At 51.1% G+C, this 19,611-nt stretch overlaps 3 protein-coding genes across 3 annotated transcripts; all 3 read left to right on the plus strand.

Annotated features, from left to right (window-relative positions):
- Positions 1-1,776: 1,776 nt before the first annotated feature.
- On the plus strand, positions 1,777-4,625 carry CALHM3 (calcium homeostasis modulator 3). The gene is made up of 3 exons (XM_032115636.1): positions 1,777-2,063; positions 2,964-3,219; positions 4,159-4,625. The coding sequence occupies exons 1-3, from the start codon at positions 1,777-1,779 to the stop codon at positions 4,567-4,569; spliced, it is 954 nt and encodes a 317-aa protein (XP_031971527.1). The 3' UTR covers positions 4,570-4,625.
- Positions 4,626-8,725: 4,100 nt separating this feature from the next.
- CALHM1 (calcium homeostasis modulator 1) lies at positions 8,726-12,310 on the plus strand. Its single transcript, XM_032116543.1, has 2 exons — positions 8,726-9,579; positions 10,963-12,310. The coding sequence occupies exons 1-2, from the start codon at positions 9,031-9,033 to the stop codon at positions 11,428-11,430; spliced, it is 1,017 nt and encodes a 338-aa protein (XP_031972434.1). The 5' UTR covers positions 8,726-9,030; the 3' UTR covers positions 11,431-12,310.
- Positions 12,311-13,750: 1,440 nt separating this feature from the next.
- Positions 13,751-19,517, plus strand: CALHM2 (calcium homeostasis modulator family member 2). The gene is made up of 3 exons (XM_032116177.1): positions 13,751-14,740; positions 16,508-17,477; positions 17,561-19,517. The coding sequence occupies exons 2-3, from the start codon at positions 16,935-16,937 to the stop codon at positions 17,975-17,977; spliced, it is 960 nt and encodes a 319-aa protein (XP_031972068.1). The 5' UTR covers positions 13,751-14,740; positions 16,508-16,934; the 3' UTR covers positions 17,978-19,517.
- The last annotated feature ends 94 nt before the right edge of the window (positions 19,518-19,611 follow it).

A 19,611-nucleotide genomic window follows, 5' to 3' on the forward strand; every position in this document is an offset into this window, starting at 1 on the left:
AGATGGCTCATGGGAGAAGCAAAATTCCCTTGTCCAGAGGATGTTTCCTACTCTTTGTACATCTTATTTTCCTGAGCTGTATGGAACTGCTTAGCCTTTACTATGTTTTTGCCCAGGAGAGCTGGAAAGGCAAAATGATTTTTCTAAAGTAATTGTTCTACAGAGAGTGCACAACACTTTCTGAAGTCGAGTCAGCACATAAATGTAAGCCATTAAACGAGAAACCCACTGAGTATTGAAGCAGTTGAGAACCAAGACCGGCTGCACCCTGGCTAAAAATCAACTATGGAGTTCAGCCAGGGGTCATGATGCCCTGCAGCAGCAATGCAGAGGAGTCCTGATGTTCTATAATGGCAAAATGGAAACATGAGCTGATTAGCCAAGGGTTTTTGTTGCTGATGGATGAACATTAACAGTCAATTCACTCACAGGTAAAGGAGAACACAAATACTATGTTTGGAGCAAATGTATTTCATTAAAATAACTGTGCGAGTTGCTGTTCAGATTGGAGGAGATGACATTCATCTGTGATTCATCTGTATGTGCCTGTGATCAACAAGTACCTCCTCCCTGCTGATCCCTTTCAACACGATCCCATCAAGGCAACCAGTCCTGCAGTGGGAGCCAACGTGGGCAGAAACCCCAGTGCTGACAGCAAGTGTATTTCAGTGGAGATAATTCCTCTCTTTTTCAACAAAATAATTAAAAGTAACACCGTTTTTGTCTCCCCCTTTCCTGAGTGCATTTGGAAACCTGAGCTGAGAAGAAATCTTAAAGTGTTTTGAGAGGAAAGCTGGGGAGAGGAAAATTATGTTGAATATGTCAGGAAAAAAACCCAGAACTTCCTTGTGTGGCAATGAGTTGTATTTATCTGTAAAATGAACTTCTGGGACAAAACGATTATGAAGATGATAACCCAGTCCCATGGGACAAAAGAACCAGCTGGTCTGTTTGCATCGTGCCCTCTGATGGGGAGCAAGAAGTGCCCCAGTGCAAGAGCCTTGGATGGATGTAGTATGGCACAAATATCATCATAGTATATAAAGGAAGCATAGCCAAGAGCAGCCTTTGCCCCCAGGTGCCATTCCAGGCTTTGAAAGCTATCGATTCTCACATCCTCTTGACTAGAGGGTTGGTCCTTTCAGCCCATTTTCATAGGGAAATCTGAGCTTGCAGCCGTGCAGTGCACTTGGAGCCAGGTGTGCGCTCCCTGCCTTCCCCTGTGCCCCACACAGGGCTGGGGACATGCAAAGAGAAGTGGGGCAGCAGCAGAAACACAGAGGAGCTTATTTGACTTACCTGGTTTCTCCCGGGCAGTGAATCACTCAACGGGCTTCAATCAGCAGAGAGAGCAGCTCGTAGGCATCCACCAACGGCTCTCCACAGAGAGTTACCATCTCCTGGAGGGAGGGACCCAGCACTGCTGGAGGCTGTGACTGGTTGGCATGTGGGACAGCCCTGAAAATGAAAAACAAGGTGGAAAAAAAAGCTGCTGGATGCTGTATCCATCAGCTCACCTAGAAAAGCTACCAACTGCCCTGGAAGACAAGCACTGAGTGAGAGGCACATCTGTGAGAGCCTTGTGCCAGTGGGGAAGCCCCAGCACAGGCTCTGCCCCCTGTCACAGCAGCTCTCTTCCATCCTCATCCTCCTGCTGACTGGACGCTGAGCTGCATCCGCTGGCCTGTGGCAGCAGAAGGAGGAACAAAGGGAGACAGGCCACTCTGGGCAGCCCAGTGATTTCCCAGGAGGAGCACCCCTGGCCAAAAGAACACAATGGACCGTTTCCGGATGATCTTCCAGTACTTCCAATCCAACTCGGAGTCTGTAATGAATGGGATCTGTGGGCTGTTGGCCCTGGGAAGTGTAAAGATGTACACCAGCTTTGACTTCAGCTGCCCCTGCCTACCCCAGTACAACATGGCTTATGGCTTGGGGATCATGTTTGTACCCCCCATCATCCTCTTCCTGTGCGGTCTCATCCTCAACAGACAGTCCCTGGTGATGCTGGAGGAGTGGAGGCGACCACAGGGGCACAGGAAGAAGGACCTAGCTGTCATCAGGTGGGGTTTGCAGCGGCAATGGCATCACTCTTCTCACCTCCTGTTTAGCTGTCTCTCCATAGCTTTGATCCTCCTGGTAGATTCATTTTCTTGTAAGCTCATCTCCTGAGGCCTTTCCCCACAACCCTGGAGGGGCACAGGTATGGGAAATGCATTTACATCCAGCAGAAATGAAGGCAGTCTCATTCCATCCCAGCAAAGGAGAGCAGGAGTGGCCCAGCACTTAGGCTTACACCACCACCCTGGGAAACTGCATTGCTGCTGCCTTGTCGTGGCCTCACAGGGTGTCTCTGGGGGCTTCCATGTGCAAAAAGACGAGACATTTCCTTTTAAATATGCAAAAGCTGTGGCATTTTCATCACGATCGTTCTTTACTGAAAGCCTCGTAGTCTCCCTCCCTTCACCTGAGTTTTTACTAATTTATAGTGATGGGAGAGGAGAATCACATTCCATCTGTTACATACAAAGTTTTATGCAGTGCACAGTTGGCTCAGAGAGGGGCAAGAAAGGCTGCAGAAAAAAAGGGATTTTCCAGGTCGAAACTGATGAGAAAAGGAAGTGTGAATGTGGAAGACAAGGGAGAGCTGACAAAGATCTGTGCATGGGAGGCATAAGGGTACAGTCAAGGCAAGCGCATAATGAGGGGACTGTGCACTGACTGAGTGCAGACAGCACACAGAGCACTGCCATGTGCTGGTGCAGGTTTCATTGACAGGCAGAACCAACGAAGACATCCCAGAGCAGAAGCATCAGCTGAAGCAATTCTGAGGACAGCCCTGGGAGTCGGTTCCCTGGGTCTGGAAAGACTGCTTGGCAGAGGACAGACCGCATCCCTCAGGGCTCTGGATGAGGAGAAAGCTCCCAGCATTTACCCACTCGCCTCTCTCTCTCCTGCTCCAGGTACATGTGTTCCTCCATCATGCAGCGAGCCATGGTTGCCCCTGTCGTCTGGATCATAGTCACCCTCCTGGATGGCAAGTGCCTGATCTGTGCTTTCAGTGGCTCCATGGATCCCGAGAAGTTTGTGGGCTTTGCCGATGTGAGCACGGTGCAGGTGCAGCAGCTGCTGGCCAAGGTGCCCTGCAAGGACGATGAGCTCATGAGGAACAACACGTCCCACAAGGCAGTGTCCAGGTACCTGCGCTGCTGGTCCCAGGTGGGTCACTGCTGGCAGAGCCACTCATGTCAGTGAGGTGACCAGGCATGTGGCATCTGCTCCTGCTCTTCCTTGATTTGTCATCACTTCATTGCAGTCAGGCTGGGAGCAAGGCTGCTCTATGCTTCTTTTTGCCTCCAGATGTTGCTATCCTAAGTGATAATCTTGAGTCAGGTAGGGAAAAGGAAAGAAATGATGAATGGTTTAATAACAGAACCAGCAGCTTCTAAACCCAGATGATAAAAGATATGGTATAGAATACAGATGTCTCCTACAGCCCTATTCAATGTCAAAAGATCTTTCTAAATGCTAACCCTGCAGACAGGACCCACTGTTTTAAGGACAGTGCAAGCTTAGACAGATGAAAACAGCTTGCTCAGGAACAATAGAACATGGCAGAATGAGGAGTGGAGCCCTGACTGGCCTCTGCTCTTGGTATAGGAATGCCAGGTCAGGCATGGGGACCGGTGGAAGGTCATTGAAAACAAGCCCTTCCTTCTTATCAAAGGGAGCTGCCCATAGGCTGGGCTGTCTTCACACTGCCGTGAGGACTCCTGGGCCCTGGAGTTAATGTAGGTGTCAGGAGAAGATCACTGGAGATAAGGAAACCCCAAAGGAGAGCACTGAAGTCCCCCTTCCCTGGGGCACTCCTATGCTCAAAGCAAATGCCTGTCTGCTCCAGGCTAACTTTGCAATCAGTTATCCTTACTGAATGATTCGTGCACAGATAAATATCCTATATTCTCTGGGAGGCAATTACACCAACCCTCTGAGTGCAGTGTGGGGTGCTGGACTACAGGGACAGATCGAAGACAGGAGTCCAGATACGCCACATTTCCCATCCAGCCACACTCCCTGTCTCACTGATACAGGCAAACAACTCATGCTGTCCTTGTGTCTGTCTTGCTCCTGTTTCACTGCTTCTTTCTTATCACACAGGCACTTGGCTGGAGCATTTTGTTGATCCTTATCATAGCAGCTTTCCTTGCCCGCTGGCTCAGACCTTGCTTCAACCAGGCCACCCTCCTGCAGGTACGTCACTGGAGCAACTACATTGACATAGAGCAAAAGATTTTTGAGGAAACCTGCTGTGAGCACAGCCGGCTCTTTGCTCACAAATGCATCCTCCACTTCTTTGAAAGCATGAGGCAAGAGATCAAACTGCACAGCTGCAGCTTGCCTGGGAAGGGAGAGGGAGCTGAAGGAGAGGAAGATCTTCTCCGGGGCATCACAGATCAAGACCAGGTGAACAAACTTTTGAAAAGGTGGTACTATGAGAAACCTCCCCTGGATGTCAGCCAGGCAACCCAGAGGCATCCCCTGGGGCAAGAGAGATCCCCTCTGCCCTGAGCAGACAGCCCCAGCACTCACTCCAAAGTCCCCCAGCACACCAATGTATAAAGGGAGCTTTCTCCTGCAGACACAGAGTTTTTCCAAACCTCTGCACAAAGCAAGGACCAGCAGGCAGATGACAGTGGTGCTCACACCTTCCTCCAAAACTGCAACCCCAAAGGCCCCACTCCAGGGCATGCCCGGCAAAACCTCCAAAGTCAGCTAGTTCTGAGGGTCCAAAGGTCCCAGATGCAGTCATGGTTAATGATATTTCTCAGCCAAGGGCTCTGTGGGGCACTTTTGTCATATCAAAGAGTTTGCAGCTTCTTACAGCTGTGATAAAAATGTTCTGGCTTGAGGAAGGATTTAACCATGGCAGCAACATCTGGCTGCGTACACAAACCATTCACACAGATGTGTGAGGAGCTCCTGCCCATTCCAGTGAAACCTGGTTCAAAGGGTTATCAGAGCTGACACAGAAATGATTTAATTGGCAACTCTCTTAGTACCACACCAACATATTTACTCAAAAAGGCAAAACCACCTCCTACATCTTCCCATCTGCTGAGAGCTCTGGCTGCCCCCAGCCCAGCTGCCAAGCTGTTCTGTCTCCCTCTAACAACCTGTCAATACTTCCATGCATTTAAAAAATGAAATATGGCAACACACTGAAATTCATGGAGCAGCAAAACTTTAATTGAAGGCACCTCTGAATAGCAATTGGATTGGGCTGGATTTGCAAATGGAAAAGGAGATGGAGGCTTTGTTTAACACAGCCACGGGGCTGTGTTGGAGTTTAGGTAGCTGCTGTAAGCACTGGTGCTGAGCCATGCAAAGGGCACACTGACTCTGCCTGAGAAGTCTGAACAGATATTCTAAACACTTCCCTGCTAGATTTGAATACAAACTGACCTATCCAGAGGATCACCCTTGCAACACCTATTTGGGCATTTCCATCCAGAGTTTCAAACCTGTTTGAATGTAACCTTATCTCTGAGCCTTTAATGATAATTGCTTTCTCACCTGCTTTTTCCAGTCCCTGTTGTACTTGGTGCCAGTTTCACTGGTTCTTCTATCCAGCGTTGCTGCTTGGATGCATTAAAGTCTTTACTGCAAACTAACCCAGCACAGACACATCTATTCCTCCAGGCTGAACCTCACACTGATGCCCACTTTGTCCCTTGGGGGGAAAGGTGCGATATGGAGGGCTGGGAGGAGGTGGGGTGAAGAAGAAATGTCTCATTGGGCATGCACGGATAGGTGGGGCAAGCAGGGCTCCCAAGAGGAAAGAAGAGGGTGGGATAGGGGCAGAGAAACCTGCCAGCACATTGGGACTAAATCCAAAATGAGGGATCAAAATGAAAATGCATATTAATTCCCCAAATTGACTTTGTCAAGCTGCTGGCAGGTGGGTCACCTCCTCCCCAGGATGTTTGTATGCACAAGCCAGAGAATGAGGAGGTACTGGGCAAAACATTGGGAGGCCAAATAGCTCCATAGCCCACCCATGGGCAGCTGCACCCCTTTGCCCACTCAGGAGGCCCAGTCAGGAACTGCAGGGCACAGAGGGATGGGCTGCAGAGCTTTTCTTATTTGCATAGCAAAATCAGGTCTGGGTGAATCCCTGCGCTCCCTTGGATGTGCTAGGAGAGTGCACAGAGCCAGCTGTGGCCCATGATGGGAAAAACACTGTGGTTTTCTCCCCAGGAGCTCTTCTGAGCTCTTACTTGAAATTAGCATTGCACTGTGAATTGTGTCTCTGGATTACTTTTATCAGACACAATCACAAATCTGAGGCTGTGGCTCAGTTTGGACTCACCATTCCACACTAGTCAAATTGGGTATTTTCCTAACACACTCAGAGCAGAGGTCTGCAGCTCCCTTTGCATGCTGCTTTCCATGCTCTCAGGTTTTAAGCCATTCCAGTGTGGCCACAAAATACGAAATGCAAAAAAGGGGAAGAGGAACAGATTTGTTATGTGTACCAAGAGGGAGAAAACAGGAGAGTTTAAGGGTGCTGCCACAGATTTTGCAGGTCTACAAAGGTTCACACTTTGCTGGAAGGGTCTGGTCTGGTCATGGAGTAGCTCCAGTTGGCTGGGGCCATGGGTGTTCGTTCCTCCCAGCCTCCCTGAGTCCCCTGCTGCATTTCCTTCTGAAGCCAAAGAACTCTTCTCCTTTGTGGAAAGTGGTACCTGGCACCCCATGACAGGACAAGAGGCAATAAACCCAAAATGAAAGAACTTCCATTTAAACAGAAGAAAACATTGATTTTGAGGGTGATGGAAAAGCTTGCCCAGAAAGTCTATGGCACCACCATCTATGGAAATACTCACATCCCAACTAGATGTGACCCTGAATGTGCTTTGTGCAGGGAGTGGTGGGTGGACCAAAAAATCTCCAGAAGTCTTTTCCCACCAGCTCTATTAGGAGTGTGTACCCTCCTGTGGAAGGTGGGGCAGAGAGGGTCATTCACAAACTTTAGCAGCTCTCTGTCTCTCAGGGCTGTTGTGATGCCAGACCTGCAGATATGTCCAACATCCCCAGGGATCCTCACCTGCCAAGAGCCTGTGAAACAGCAGGGCTGACTACAAAGACAATTTCCCCAGTCACTTCCCAAACTCTCCTGATAGGAACTGCGGCTGTTGTCACATCCCTCCTTTCTATATCCTGCACTGACTGGGACATGCAAAGCCCTCCACGACTCCACACCTCAGAGTCAGTCTCGGTGTGCAGGTGCAGGACTGGGTCCTGGGAGGGACTTGGGCATTCCCCATCTCTTCCAGGACACGGTTTCCAGAGCACAGGTAGGCTGGGGTTGCAGGAGGAAGCATCAGCTCTGCCTTCCCTTGCAAGTCAGTTAGAGTGAATTTTCTGTTGGGAAACTCATGAATACAAAGTCCTCCCTAACACAGCAATATGGAAAGAAAGACCCAGGCATTGTCTTCTATGAGCTCTTTTTGGATTCTCACTGACCTATTGTTGGCTTCAGTGAGAACTGTAGTGTTGTACACCAAGCAGGCTCAGGCCCTTCATTCATGTTTAGTAAAAGGCAGAGTTTTCCTGGAGATCAAAAAGCTCACTGCTTTTTACAGGGTTGATTCATGCAGGCTTTGATGTGAACTGCCCTTCAAAAAGCCACTCACCAGGTGAATAGAGAAGCCAGTCTGAGCTCTCAGCTAGCAGTGCAATAAGCCTCATTCATATTCATGAAGCAAAATCTCTTCCCATTTGATGAGATGATGCAATTAACCTCTTCACAGCAGGCAGAACTAAGACTGCTCAGGTATTACCCACACGATCTGTGCTCACCTCTGCGGTGGCATCTCAGGGTGAGCTCAGCATTACCAACTCAGCCCCAGGGCTGGTGCAGGGCAGACTCAGAACCTGCAGCGCTGACTAATGGTCAAAATGCCTGCTCTGGCTTCCTACCTCTGTACTGGCACACTGCAAAACCTTGGGGGAAAGTAGCTCTCCTGTGTCTTCCATGTAAGCTATGTACATGTAAGCTTCCCTTGGTGACATGTCCTACAGCCACCAGTGCAGTCACACTGGTGTCCAGTCAGATGTATCTTGATTCTCATGACAACAGCTCAGGTGGTACCCGGTCTGGAGGGACTGAGCACTTGCCACCATCTGTTTTACAGCCACCTGTAGTCCCAGTAATCCCCCATCTTTTGGCCAGCTTGAGGGAGCAGCCGAGGGCAGCTATGCTGCTTTGTGAACTGGGAACAGAGATGCAGGAGAACACCAACAACACCATCCACTTATTTTACATTTATGCTGTAGAAGTCAAGCCTGGCCTAACTGTTACCTCTCCTTCCTCCACTTTTCCTTTCCTGTTCCTTTCCCTCTGCAGAATAAAAAGGAGGTATTTCGCAGTGAAGCAGGTACAGAAGTAGGGGCTGGCAGACCTGAAAGGTGCTTGCCTTAGATGCTGCTGAGGCAAGGCTGACACATGGAGGGAAGGGGGAAGCTCTGGAATCCAGTTTTTCCATGTGTGCTAGCACTGCAGAGGTGGGGTGTCTCATTCAGTCCTGGGAGGAGCACCCATCTCCTGCATTTGCAAACAGGTTCCCAGAGGCCAATCAGCCAACTCTGCCCAGGGCACAGAGTGCTCTGGTGAGGACACAACCATGGTAACACCTGCATCCTCCAGCAAAGGGGACGGGTGGCTGGGAGACTGCAGAAATGGGGATGTGGAGAATAATGAAATCAGGTTTTGCAAACCAGAAACAACCCAGGTCCCAGATCCAAAGAAGAGCAGGAGGAAGCAAACTCTAAACTTTTGTAAGCAGCAAAATAAGCAGAAAAAATATTTTAATTTTCTACTTTAAATACTGGGGCTGTAAGAGTGCATGAATGAAACAGTGAACTGCACAGAAACTTGGTGATGCCATGCTTGAAGAGGAAATCTGAAAGAATGAAATAAACTGAGGCCACAGCTTGAACCCTAGTGGGAGAAGGAATCAAGCGAAGATGGACAAGTTTCGGATGATCTTCCAGTTCTTCCAGTCCAACCAGGAGTCCTTCATGAACGGCATCTGTGGGATCATGGCCCTTGCCAGCACCCAGATGTACTCAGCCTTTGATTTCAACTGCCCCTGCCTGCCACACTACAACCTGGCCTATGGGCTGGGCATCCTCCTGGTGCCTCCCTTCATCTTGTTCCTGCTGGGCTTTGTGCTGAACAACAACATCTCCATGCTGGCAGAGGAGTGGAGGCGGCCGCAGGGCCAGCGGGGGAAGGACCCAGCTGTCCTGCGCTACATGTTCTGCTCCATGGCACAGCGGGCCATGATCGCCCCCGCGGTCTGGGTGTCGGTGACACTGCTGGATGGCAAGTGCATCACCTGTGCCTTCTGCACCTCGGTGCCCGTGGAGACCCTGGGCAATGCCAGCCACCCCCATCTCTCCCAGGGGGAGATACAGCGGGTCCTTGCCCGAATCCCCTGCAAGGAGATCTACGACGGGCAGCAGCTCATTGCCAATGAAGTGGCTGTCAGGTACCTGCGCTGCATCTCACAGGTAAGAGGCACCATGGCTGTGCTGTCCCCGGTGGCTTGGGGTTAGGCACTGCCAGCCTTAGCTCTTCCCTCAACAGAACCTCCTTGTTGAAATCAAGCAGGAGACACTGGTGACTTCACAGGGATACAAGGTGTGTTCAGACTCAGCTCTGTGGAGTTATGCCTCCAGTGTGGCGCAGAGGCTGTAGCTGTAGGTCATCCTGATAATTGACCCCCTCTCCTGCCTAGGCAGCCCAGGGCTGCAGAGCAGTGACAGCCAAACTGTATGTGTGTTTTTATTCAGAGCAAGTTCAGAAGGGGCTGAGATGGATCTTACTCAGTGGCTGGTGGGCTGTCACCCTCCCCAATAACCCATCAGTTGCTCTTGCTTCTTATTATAATGTGTGCAAGCAACAGACTGATAACCATCAATGCCACTTGTCTCTGCTGCTGCATGGGAACAGCCAGTGTGTGTTTATTAACCATCCCAGGGAACCACAAATGAAGATGTGCCACTAACCACTTGTCCTGTGCTTAACTGGTCTCAAGCCCTCTGCTCCCTGGCCATGCCGGAGACAAGATGGTCTGAAACACCTGTCACTCATGTACTCCTGTTTATAAGCAGCTCTTCTGCCTGACCTCCTTAGGGCAGACATTAATTATTATCTCCTTTAAGAGAAATGGAGCCACAGGGGCTTCTCCAAAGACACAAAGCAGATTTTCCTAGGTAGACCCCAACTGGAAAGCATTAGGAGCTGAAAAACAAGGTCCCACATAGAACCTCTCCCCCCAGGTGCTCTTTTAGGGGGCTGCATTTCCAGGGGGGTTGAACCTCTTGAGCTCTGCCAGTACAGTCTGGAGGCAGCCTGAGCTGAGACTGATGGTGAACAAGACAGACTGGCTCTGGCTCTGCCTTTGTCTCACCCTTCCTGTCAGACCCCATTAACAGGGGAGGTTTCACTGCTGCTCATTCACAGTAGATGTTACTAAGTTCAACAGCTCAGAAAAAGAATTAGACAGCTGCATAAACCAGGGAGTATCTGGAACAATACTGCAAGTCAGAGGACACAGGCTATCCTAGACCCAGGTGGGGCACCATCGTATCGGAGGCAGAACCAAGGGCTGGGCACAGGATTCAGCCCTGGTGTTATTTATGGTCAGTGCTGATGCTCTACAAGGCAAGAAGAGAGAGGTGCTGCCTGTGTCAATGCACTGAACAAAATTCCAGTCCAAATGCACTGACGTGGTTCATAGGGCCTCCTCATCCAACTTTGCAGTGTAAACACAGCCAAATGTCAAACAGTGCAAGTGGAGCCAGGCTTGTCTGCAAACCAGGGGGGTTCTGCTGGCTGGTTCTGCTGGGCATGTGCTCCATGATAGCTCTGGTTCCCCTTCATCCCTGCAGGCTCTGGGCTGGTGCTTTGTGCTGCTAATGACCACGCTGGCTTTCTTGGTCAGATTCCTTCGGCCTTGCTTCAGCCAGGCTGCCTTCCTGAAGAGCAGATACTGGTCCCACTACATCGACATTGAACGCAAGCTGTTCGACGAGACATGTGCAGAGCACGCCAGGAGCTTTGCCAAGGTCTGCATCCAGCAGTTCTTTGAGGGCATGAGCACAGACCTGGTGGCTGCTCGCTGCCACTTGCCCGTGAAAGCCGCTGCGGATGCAGGGGAAGCTGCTGAGAAGCTCTTGGGGATCACTGACCAGGGCACCATGAACATGGCCCTGAAGAGCTGGCACAGATGTAAGCCCCCACTGGACCTCCACCCACCTGCCCTCCCCACTGGAAATGGCTGGGCAGGAGAAGGGCAACCCTCCACACACCCCTCCGTGCCCCGAAGAAAGACAGCTGCCTACTACAGCTGGGTGTGAGGGGCTGCACAGCAGGGCTGTGCAGAAGCAAAATCGTGTTTCTGTGAGATGGGCTGCAGAGAGGGCAGAAGGAGCCAGGGCACAGGCAAGGGCCGGTGCCACAGCGGCTGCAGGGGAACAGGCACCCAACAGGCTCAATGGAGCTGGTGTGATCCCATCTGCTCTCACATCCTGTCCTACAGCATTGGTAATACAGGTAACGAGTTTTGTGCCAGGAGGGACAATTATGCAAGGCCATGATGGACGAGCCCTGGGGATGCTGAAGGGTGCGATGTGGCAGCCAGATGTGCCGTGTGTCCCACACCACCAAGCACCAGGTTTGTGTTGTGGCAGTTGCCAAGACAGACACTACCACTTCCTCTCTTCTATGACGTGCTCAGCACTGAGCAGTGCATGTGGGTTTAGGCAGTATTAAAAACCCCCTGGTGGGGAAACAAGCTGGGGGTGCCCCTTTCTCCTGCCAAGTTGTGAAACCCTAAAAGATCACATTACCCCTCCACACACTACATCCCCACAGACACACAGCTCCCAAGCCAAGAAAAGCTTTAAAATAAATTTGACCGAAGTAATGAGCTAGTGAAGAGACATCCCATACCACACTACCTGTGACAGAAACAGTGTGGTTGGTGTTACAGGGACTATTAAATGAGGATTCCACAGAGATGCTCCTTGAGGGAATTGTCTGGACAAGGAGAGCAGATACGGCTTAGCAGCAGGGAGCAGAGAGGGGGCCAGGGCAACAAATCTGCCTCAGGACGATTTGTTCTTACAATTTTTCCTGTATCTCTCCCTGACACAAAGACTGTTTTTAAAAACCCACCTGGGTGTTTGTTTAAGGAGCCAAATAAATAATTCAGGCTTACCATTCAAGCTCTGTGCTCAGACACCAGGATTTATAAAAGCTATTTACAAAAGCTGTTGGTGTTTCTTTACTTGGATACGATGAAAAGGGCTGGGAGAGCCCCCAGGCCAAGCCCGGGGTGCTGAGGCTGTGTGAGTTGAAGTGTTTTGCCAGTGCGTGGCTGCCAGCAGCAGCCAGCCCTGGCCCTCAGAGGAGAAGCCGGGAAGTCACTGCCAATGCTACCCAATACAAGGTGGCTGCCCACTTCCATAGAAACTGGGGATGACAGGATGCAGGCCCTCGAGGTGACCATGGAAATTGCAGCCCGGAAGAGTGTTTCCAAATGACCCTGATTTTATTACAAATATGCAGAAGGCAAACCCCTTTTGAGGGATGAGTTTTAGCTCTGCCACATCCCTTCCGAGATGTTCATCCCCTTGAAATTTCTGCTGCGGTGTTCCTGTTGAAACAACTTATTATGGCTGACCAGTAACTGAGGTGGCTGTCATTTGCATAAACCCTAATTATCAGTGTGTAACTCCACAGAGGCTTTGGAGAGAAGAGAACAAAGGACCAAACTGATGAGGAAATTCTCCTGGCTGCTGTGAGAGCAGCTTAGCAAGCCCATAGTCAAGACAGGCTGAATCTGGCCAACTCCCAGGAGAAAGGAGCGTGACATGGTTTGTCATTAATCTTCACACCCAAACTTTAATTAATGCACCTGCCCAGAAATTAATAGGCACAAAACCTGATTTACAAAGCAAAGGAGATTAAAAGATAAAGGTGGTTTCCACTCCTATTATTTGCAGCTCACTGAGAAAGGGACGCTCAGTGTCCCCACAATGGTGAGCAGCATGGAGGGATGGCAGGCTCCATGGCATAACCATTAAGGTATCAAAATAGCTAGATGCATTTGCAACGAGAAGCTTTTGGACTTTTGATTAAGATTTTTAGAACTAGAGCTTTTGCCCCGTGCAAAAAATTCAGCAGTTGCAGAATCGTCACAGAGCAGGCAGGTTCTCCTCTCCGTGCTGGAATTTGGGAACATTGCTCATTGCCTTTGGGAGGAGAGCCCTTTCAAGGGAACCCTTCCCAAGGAAATCCCTGGGATTTCAGCCAGGCTGCGGTCCCGGTGCTGATCCCAGTTTGCAGCAGCGCCCTGAGCGTGGAGCAAGCCCCAGGGTCCCCACCAAGCCGGCAGGGGAAGACAGCCCCAGGCAAGCACCGAGGGTGTGGGAATGCCGAGGGATGCACCGCACCCAAACAACAGGGAGCAGCAAAAACCCGCCCGAGGACCCCAGATCTGAGGGTAGGAAGGAAAATGGTCCAAAAATCCCTTCAGCTTAACTGCCAGCGCTGGGCTGAGCCTAGACTTGCTCGGGGCGGAGGGGAACGTGGGTGTTGCTGAAGATTTGCCTGTGCTGAAGACATCCTCTGGGGAGGGCTGAGTTTAACCCCGGAGACAAGACGGCGAGGAGGCTGGGGAAGGAGAACGGGGGCCTCCGGCCTCTGCAACAGGCTTGGCAGGAGTTGGAGCTGAGGGACAGATGGTGGAGAGGAGGGAGCAAAGATAAAGTGAAGCAGCCTCGGCTGCCTCGAAAGCATCGCTCAAGCAGAGGAAGCAGCGAGCGGAAAAGTTGAGCCAGGCAGGAATGCACAGCACTCGCCAAAATCAGGCTGTGCCCAGCCCTGCACACATGGCCCCCGGCCCTGCTCAGCCCCCAGCCTGCTGCAGCAGCCCCACTGCTCGGTCCCGGGTAGGGGGAAGCGGAACCTGGCACCCCACAGAGCTTGTGATGCCCCGAAAACCCACGCAGGCGGTGCCTTCCCGCTGGCTCAGCCAGCTCAGCTCCGATGCGCTGCAGCAGAAGTTTCTGCCCCTTCCCATGGGACATGGGGTTTCTCCCGCGCTGTTCCCGCCTGCTTAGGGTGGTTCCCACCGGCATGACTCCGGCTAGGGGGATCCACCATCTCCCCTCTGCACCCCTGCAAGGTGCCTCATCGCTCCCGTTCTCCAGGCAAACTCCCGGCCATCCCGGCCAGCCATTGCACATCTGCATCCTGAGTCTCAGAAAGCACGATGTGCTTTTTCCAGTGACTCATTCTCTGAGCTTTTCATTTCCTCTTTGTTTTTTTTTTTCTTTTTAAAGGCACAACCTCAGCCGTGCACACAGCAGAAGCCAAGCGCCTGCTTTTTGCCCCACCCAAGCTCACGGCCTGAGAACAACCTCCTCCCTCTTCCCAAAAGCCGACAGCGGAGGGCATGTTTCAAACTGAATAAGGAAGCCTTTCAAACTATTAAGGCTGTTTTCGAAAGCTTCCACTTCCATCAGACCAGCCTCGGCTGCATCCCGACTCCAGCACAGCCAGCCCTGTGTGCTGCTGGAAACCCCCCTGCGACCAGAGCCTGAGCGAAAAACACAGGAAGGGCTGAGAAGGCTCCACAACTGGTTTCATCAACTTTTTCAAGTGAGTTACTTGATTTTTTTCTTGCTTTCATATGTATTTTGGGGAAAGAAACAGAGGGTCCTAAAATCTTATCTGCTGCAAACAACTTTCTCTCCTCCCCTTCTACCCAACCCTCCCTCCCAGACCATAACTACCAAGCAGAGGAAGGGTAACCTCATCCAAATGGCCAATACTTCTCTTTGCCAGCTCCTCAGATTTTTGCTTTGCCGTTTGCCAGCCTCTGTCAGGAAGGTCACAAGGCCGTGTTTATCAGAGCTGTTTGTGGGTAACTAACAACAGATGCTTGAACTAGAACAAGTTTGTGGGTTTAGCATCTGGCTGCAAATGTGGAGTTCCACCAAACAGGGAAATGGAGGCCTGGCTGCCCATCACATGCTGGCAGTTTTTGGCTGGTCTGTCTCCTTTGCAGAGGGAGTTTTGCATATGGAAAACTGGAAAGCTGCAGGAAGACATTAAGGGCTGTTTGCGTTTGAACTCAGCAATATCACAGTGTGACTTTAAAGGGATTGCCATGAGTTAGACACAGCAAAGAACAGAGGCCAAATTTCTGCCCCTGTTCCCCTCCCCTGCCCCATGGAGAAAGGGGGATTTGTTAAGGTAGCAGATAAAATGAGGCACAGTAGTGATTTAAAGCACAGTGTATGAGCAAGCCTTGAGCAAAAGACCATAATTAAAGTCTCTCCTGCATGAATGTCCCTGAAGTCTTGTCCCTGCAGTTGGGGGCGGCCCAGGGAAGACTTCGGGGCAGCCCTGTGGGCCAGGGCTCCCAGGTAGCCCCGGATGTGTGCCAGTGCTTCCAGCACTGTGGAAGCTGCCAGACACGGTTAGTTGGGTGCCCAGGTCCTTCCTGTCTCCAGCAAACCCTGGTGACAGCAGTTCCCCTGGGGCCAGTGGGTTTTGTCACATGGGTGAGGGTTCCCAGAGCTAGCAAGGTGCTTGAGGTGTCCTGAGAAGAAACCCTGTGGGGATGCAGGGCTGATGGAAACTCAGCTAAGAAATTAATTGAATCCAGCTTGCAGACGGGATGGGGGAATGGACATCACTGCAGAGAGTGTGGATATATTCCCCAGTTATTTCTCTGCCCTTAAAAAAAATCAGGGCACATGCTTTGCCCTCCTTGTCCCCAAGTGCCTGCAGCCCTGTCGGTGAGGAATAACACAGGCAAAGGGCACCAAAGAGCATTTCTGGCACTGAGGTTGCAGGTTGAGGGGCTCAGTCTCAGGGCAGCAATTAAGAGGCTGAGCTGGGACTGCAGGCCAGGACAGGGAGTACAATTATGTCAACCACCTGCGGGATGGGAGATCATCTGCCACACCTAATCCTAGCAAAAGCTCATGTAATTGCTGTCTCAGCTCTATCAGCATTTGGTGTTTGTATCCGGGGTCATCAAGGTAAGCTCTGCTCTTCCAGAAAGTAACTTCTCTTGCTGGTAGCAACAGCGCCCAAGCATCCCTTCACCCTTCTCAGCAAAGGCTGCTTCTGCCTGGCCCTCCCATGTCACATTTCTGTGCTCCCAACTCTGCTGGGATGTCTCACAGCACCCCTTGCTGCCTTCCTCACATACCTGTGTCTATTAATAAATATTAACTCACCAGGTCTAAAGAGGGAGGCAAAAGCCACACAGAGCACCTTCAAAGCAGCACAATGCCAGCACTCACATGCCACATGTGTCTGGGCTAGTGTGAGTCAGTGGCAGGGCTGGGGACATCCTAGTACCAGTGCTCTGGTCCAGTTCTCCCAGTAACATGGTGTCCTCCTTCATTGCAGGTTTGGGAGATCATCAAGAGTTTGCCAGTGACGCTGACAAGAATTACCTCTGCGGGAGGTGACTAAAACCAAAGAGAAGGAAAGAGGACAAACATGCCATTGAGAGGGACAGAAAGAGATGTCCCACCTGTCATCTTTGCTGTAGTGAAGCTTTTGGAGGGCTTAGTGGAAAACTAAAATGGCTGAGGTTTCACATATTGCTTAGGCAAAGTCCCTTTTCAGCCCCTTTTGAAATAACCCTGGTATCAGCAACCAGCTCCAGAGACAGGGACACCAGGTGGGAGGAAGGGACATCAGTGAAGGTGTCTTGCTCCTGGAACAGCTCCTTGCACACCAGCTAGCACCAGGCCATTTCACCCCCCAGTGGAGTGTTCCTCAGTGCTGGGGGCTGAGCCAGCACGGCCCCCCACTGCAGCACACGGATGAGATGGCCGCCCTCGTCGCTGAGAACTTCCGCTTCCTCTCCTTGTTCTTCAAGAGCAAAGATGTGATGATCTTCAATGGTTTGGTGGCCCTGGGGACAGTGGGGAGTGAGGAGCTCTTCTCAGTTGTTGCCTTCAATTGCCCCTGCTCCCCTGCCCGCAACTACATCTATGGGCTGGCGGCCATCGGTGTCCCGGCCCTGGCCCTCTTCCTCATTGGTGTCATCTGGAACAACCACACTTGGAACCTGGTGGCTGAGTGCCACAAGCGTGGCACCAAAAATTTCTCTGCTGCTGCCACCTTCCTCCTCTTCGGCTCCATAATGGGCCGGGCATCCGTGGCACCCATCACTTGGTCGGTCATCTCGCTGCTGCGTGGGGAAGCTTACATCTGTGCCCTCAGCGAGTTTGTCAAGCCATCCTCCCTGGACAAGTTTCCATCTGAGTATGGGGCCGAGGTGCTGGCCAAGTTCCCCTGTAGAGACATCCCAGCAAACCTCACCAAGTTCAGGGACGAGGTGACACGGAGGCTGAGATACGAGTCCCAGGTAGGCACTCCAGGGAGAAGGCCACAGGGAGTGGGTAAGACCACCTTGCCATGTCCTAATGCAGCCTCTCTCTTCTCTCCCAGCTCTTTGGCTGGCTGCTCATTGGCATTGTTGCAGTCCTGGTTTTCCTCACCAAGTGCCTGAAGCACTGCTGCTCGCCGCTGAGCTACCGGCAGGAGGCCTACTGGGCCCAGTACCGCTCCAACGAGGACAAGCTCTTCCGACGCACGGCCGAGGTCCACTCCAGGATCCTGGCAGCCAAGAACGTGAAACAGTTCTTTGGCTTTGTGGCACTGGACAAAGAGGAGAAGGAGCTGGTGCAGGAGTTCCCAGTGGAGGGTGTCCAGCCGAGCCCCCAGTGGAATGCCATCACAGGCGTCTACATCTACCGGGAGAACAAGGGCTTCCCCCTCTACAGCCGCCTCCACAAATGGGCCAAAGGGGTGGAAGGGAACGGGCCAACCCCAGAAGGCCACGAACTGCTGTTTTTGGCTTCCTAAGACAGATGTGCACCAGCAGCACTTCCCCAGACTGCCTGGCAGGCCTTCCAGTATAGGTGCACTGGGAACATTCCTCCCAGCAGGATTACTTCTCTCAGCAGGTAAACAAGAATCAATAGCCTCAAGGCAGAGACTAATAAGCAATACCCCGAGCTGGGGAACCCCTCCCTCAGAGACAACAATCTCACTGCTGTTCCCAGAGACACAGGGGAGCAAAGAGCAGAGGCAGCCCTTACCTCCAGGCTGCCAGTGCAGCCCACTGCCTGATGCACCAGCAGAAGCCTTGGGGAGCAAGAGATGGGCACAATGTTTCTCACTGTGATTCCTGCAGTCCCACTTGTCACCCACACAGCAGGGTTAGCCCCAGCCACCCTATACACCTACTTGTTTTATTGACATTAATACCTTACAGACTTGTGTGATGCCTGTTACACAGGCAGGTCCCAGAGCACTTTACAGACTTTACAGTGCAGGGAAAAGATGGAAGCAGGGGGTAAATTCCTGGGGCAAGGAGGATGCAATAGCATCTGGGAAGGAATGGGTGAGTAACATAGCCACACACCAAAAAACTGAGAGACTAAAGAGGAATCACAATATTCCTGGTATTCAGAAAAGCACTCTGTAATTACCAAGTCGAAATTTGGGCAGGACAGCAAACTCCCTTTGTTCTTACTAAAGTGCCTGGCAATCTTTAATGAACCCAAATGGTCACCACCATGAGTTTATAAACCCAGAGGAGGCACCATCAGCAGAACAGTTTTGGGGCAAGGTAGCGAGGTGGAGACTGAGAGGAATCAGTACCCACAGTGAGCCACACCACTGTCTGCAGCTCATTGAATTTCTCATCCAGCCATTGCATAAGAGTCCTTTGTTTGGGTTGCAAGCTGCAGGAAGACCTCAACCAGAATTAGCTTTCCATATATGTATATATAAACACACATATAGTGTATGTACAATGTAACCATAGTTAGTCAGTTGCATTAATGGAGCATCTTTCTCTGAGGGGAAGGGAATGACAAAGCTGCCAGCCCAAAGAGCACATTACATTCACCCATCTGCTGCACTGGGACTGCAGCCCTGGAGCAACAAGGGACAGCATGAACAGGATGGGGGAGCAGCCCTCTCCCTACCCATCTACCACTGAATTTTCTAAAACTCTTTCCACTGCCTTAATTGGCCCCTGGAGCAGAAGGTCTCTTTTATGGACTTGGCCATACTCTGGGAAAGCAAAACCAGAAAGGTGTAAAATTACTACCCTCACCATGACACCGTGTGACTACGGCTTCACAGCTGCTCCTCCGGCATTGCTCAGTCCTTTTCTCCCACGGGTCAGTCCTGTGTACCCAACACTGTTTAAAGAGCTGCCACGACAGAGAAGTTTGTTTTTTCTACTTGAACTGTTTTGTTACAGGTACAACTTCCTTCCACACTGTGCCATTTACCAAAAAGCCTTAAGTTGTTCAAAAAACAGCTCAAACCCACAGAACTCAGAGGGGCTTGCACACAAGGAGATTTGAAATAAATTATTAAATGAGAGTTATTTCTCACTGCCTTATGATTTTTTTTTCAGGGGGGCATAAAAGGCATAATTTAACATTCTCTTCGAACTCAAGGACTGAGAACTTATTTTTTCT

The sequence above is a fragment of the Corvus moneduloides genome, chromosome 8 (genome assembly GCF_009650955.1).
Source record: "Corvus moneduloides isolate bCorMon1 chromosome 8, bCorMon1.pri, whole genome shotgun sequence".
NCBI classification, from domain to species: domain Eukaryota; kingdom Metazoa; phylum Chordata; class Aves; order Passeriformes; family Corvidae; genus Corvus; species Corvus moneduloides.

What these genes read in the sequence shown, in the direction of transcription:
- CALHM3 (XM_032115636.1), top strand. Translation starts at nt 1,777, where the DNA reads ATGGACCGTTTCCGGATGATCTTCCAGTACTTCCAATCCAACTCGGAG. An exon ending in AAGGACCTAGCTGTCATCAG is followed by an intron (nt 2,064 to 2,963) that starts GTGGGGTTTGCA and finishes CTCCTGCTCCAG; the next exon opens with GTACATGTGTTCCTCCATCA. An exon ending in ACCTGCGCTGCTGGTCCCAG is followed by an intron (nt 3,220 to 4,158) that starts GTGGGTCACTGC and finishes CTTATCACACAG; the next exon opens with GCACTTGGCTGGAGCATTTT.
- CALHM1 (XM_032116543.1), top strand. Translation starts at nt 9,031, where the DNA reads ATGGACAAGTTTCGGATGATCTTCCAGTTCTTCCAGTCCAACCAGGAG. An exon ending in ACCTGCGCTGCATCTCACAG is followed by an intron (nt 9,580 to 10,962) that starts GTAAGAGGCACC and finishes TCATCCCTGCAG; the next exon opens with GCTCTGGGCTGGTGCTTTGT.
- CALHM2 (XM_032116177.1), top strand. Translation starts at nt 16,935, where the DNA reads ATGGCCGCCCTCGTCGCTGAGAACTTCCGCTTCCTCTCCTTGTTCTTC. An exon ending in GGCTGAGATACGAGTCCCAG is followed by an intron (nt 17,478 to 17,560) that starts GTAGGCACTCCA and finishes CTTCTCTCCCAG; the next exon opens with CTCTTTGGCTGGCTGCTCAT.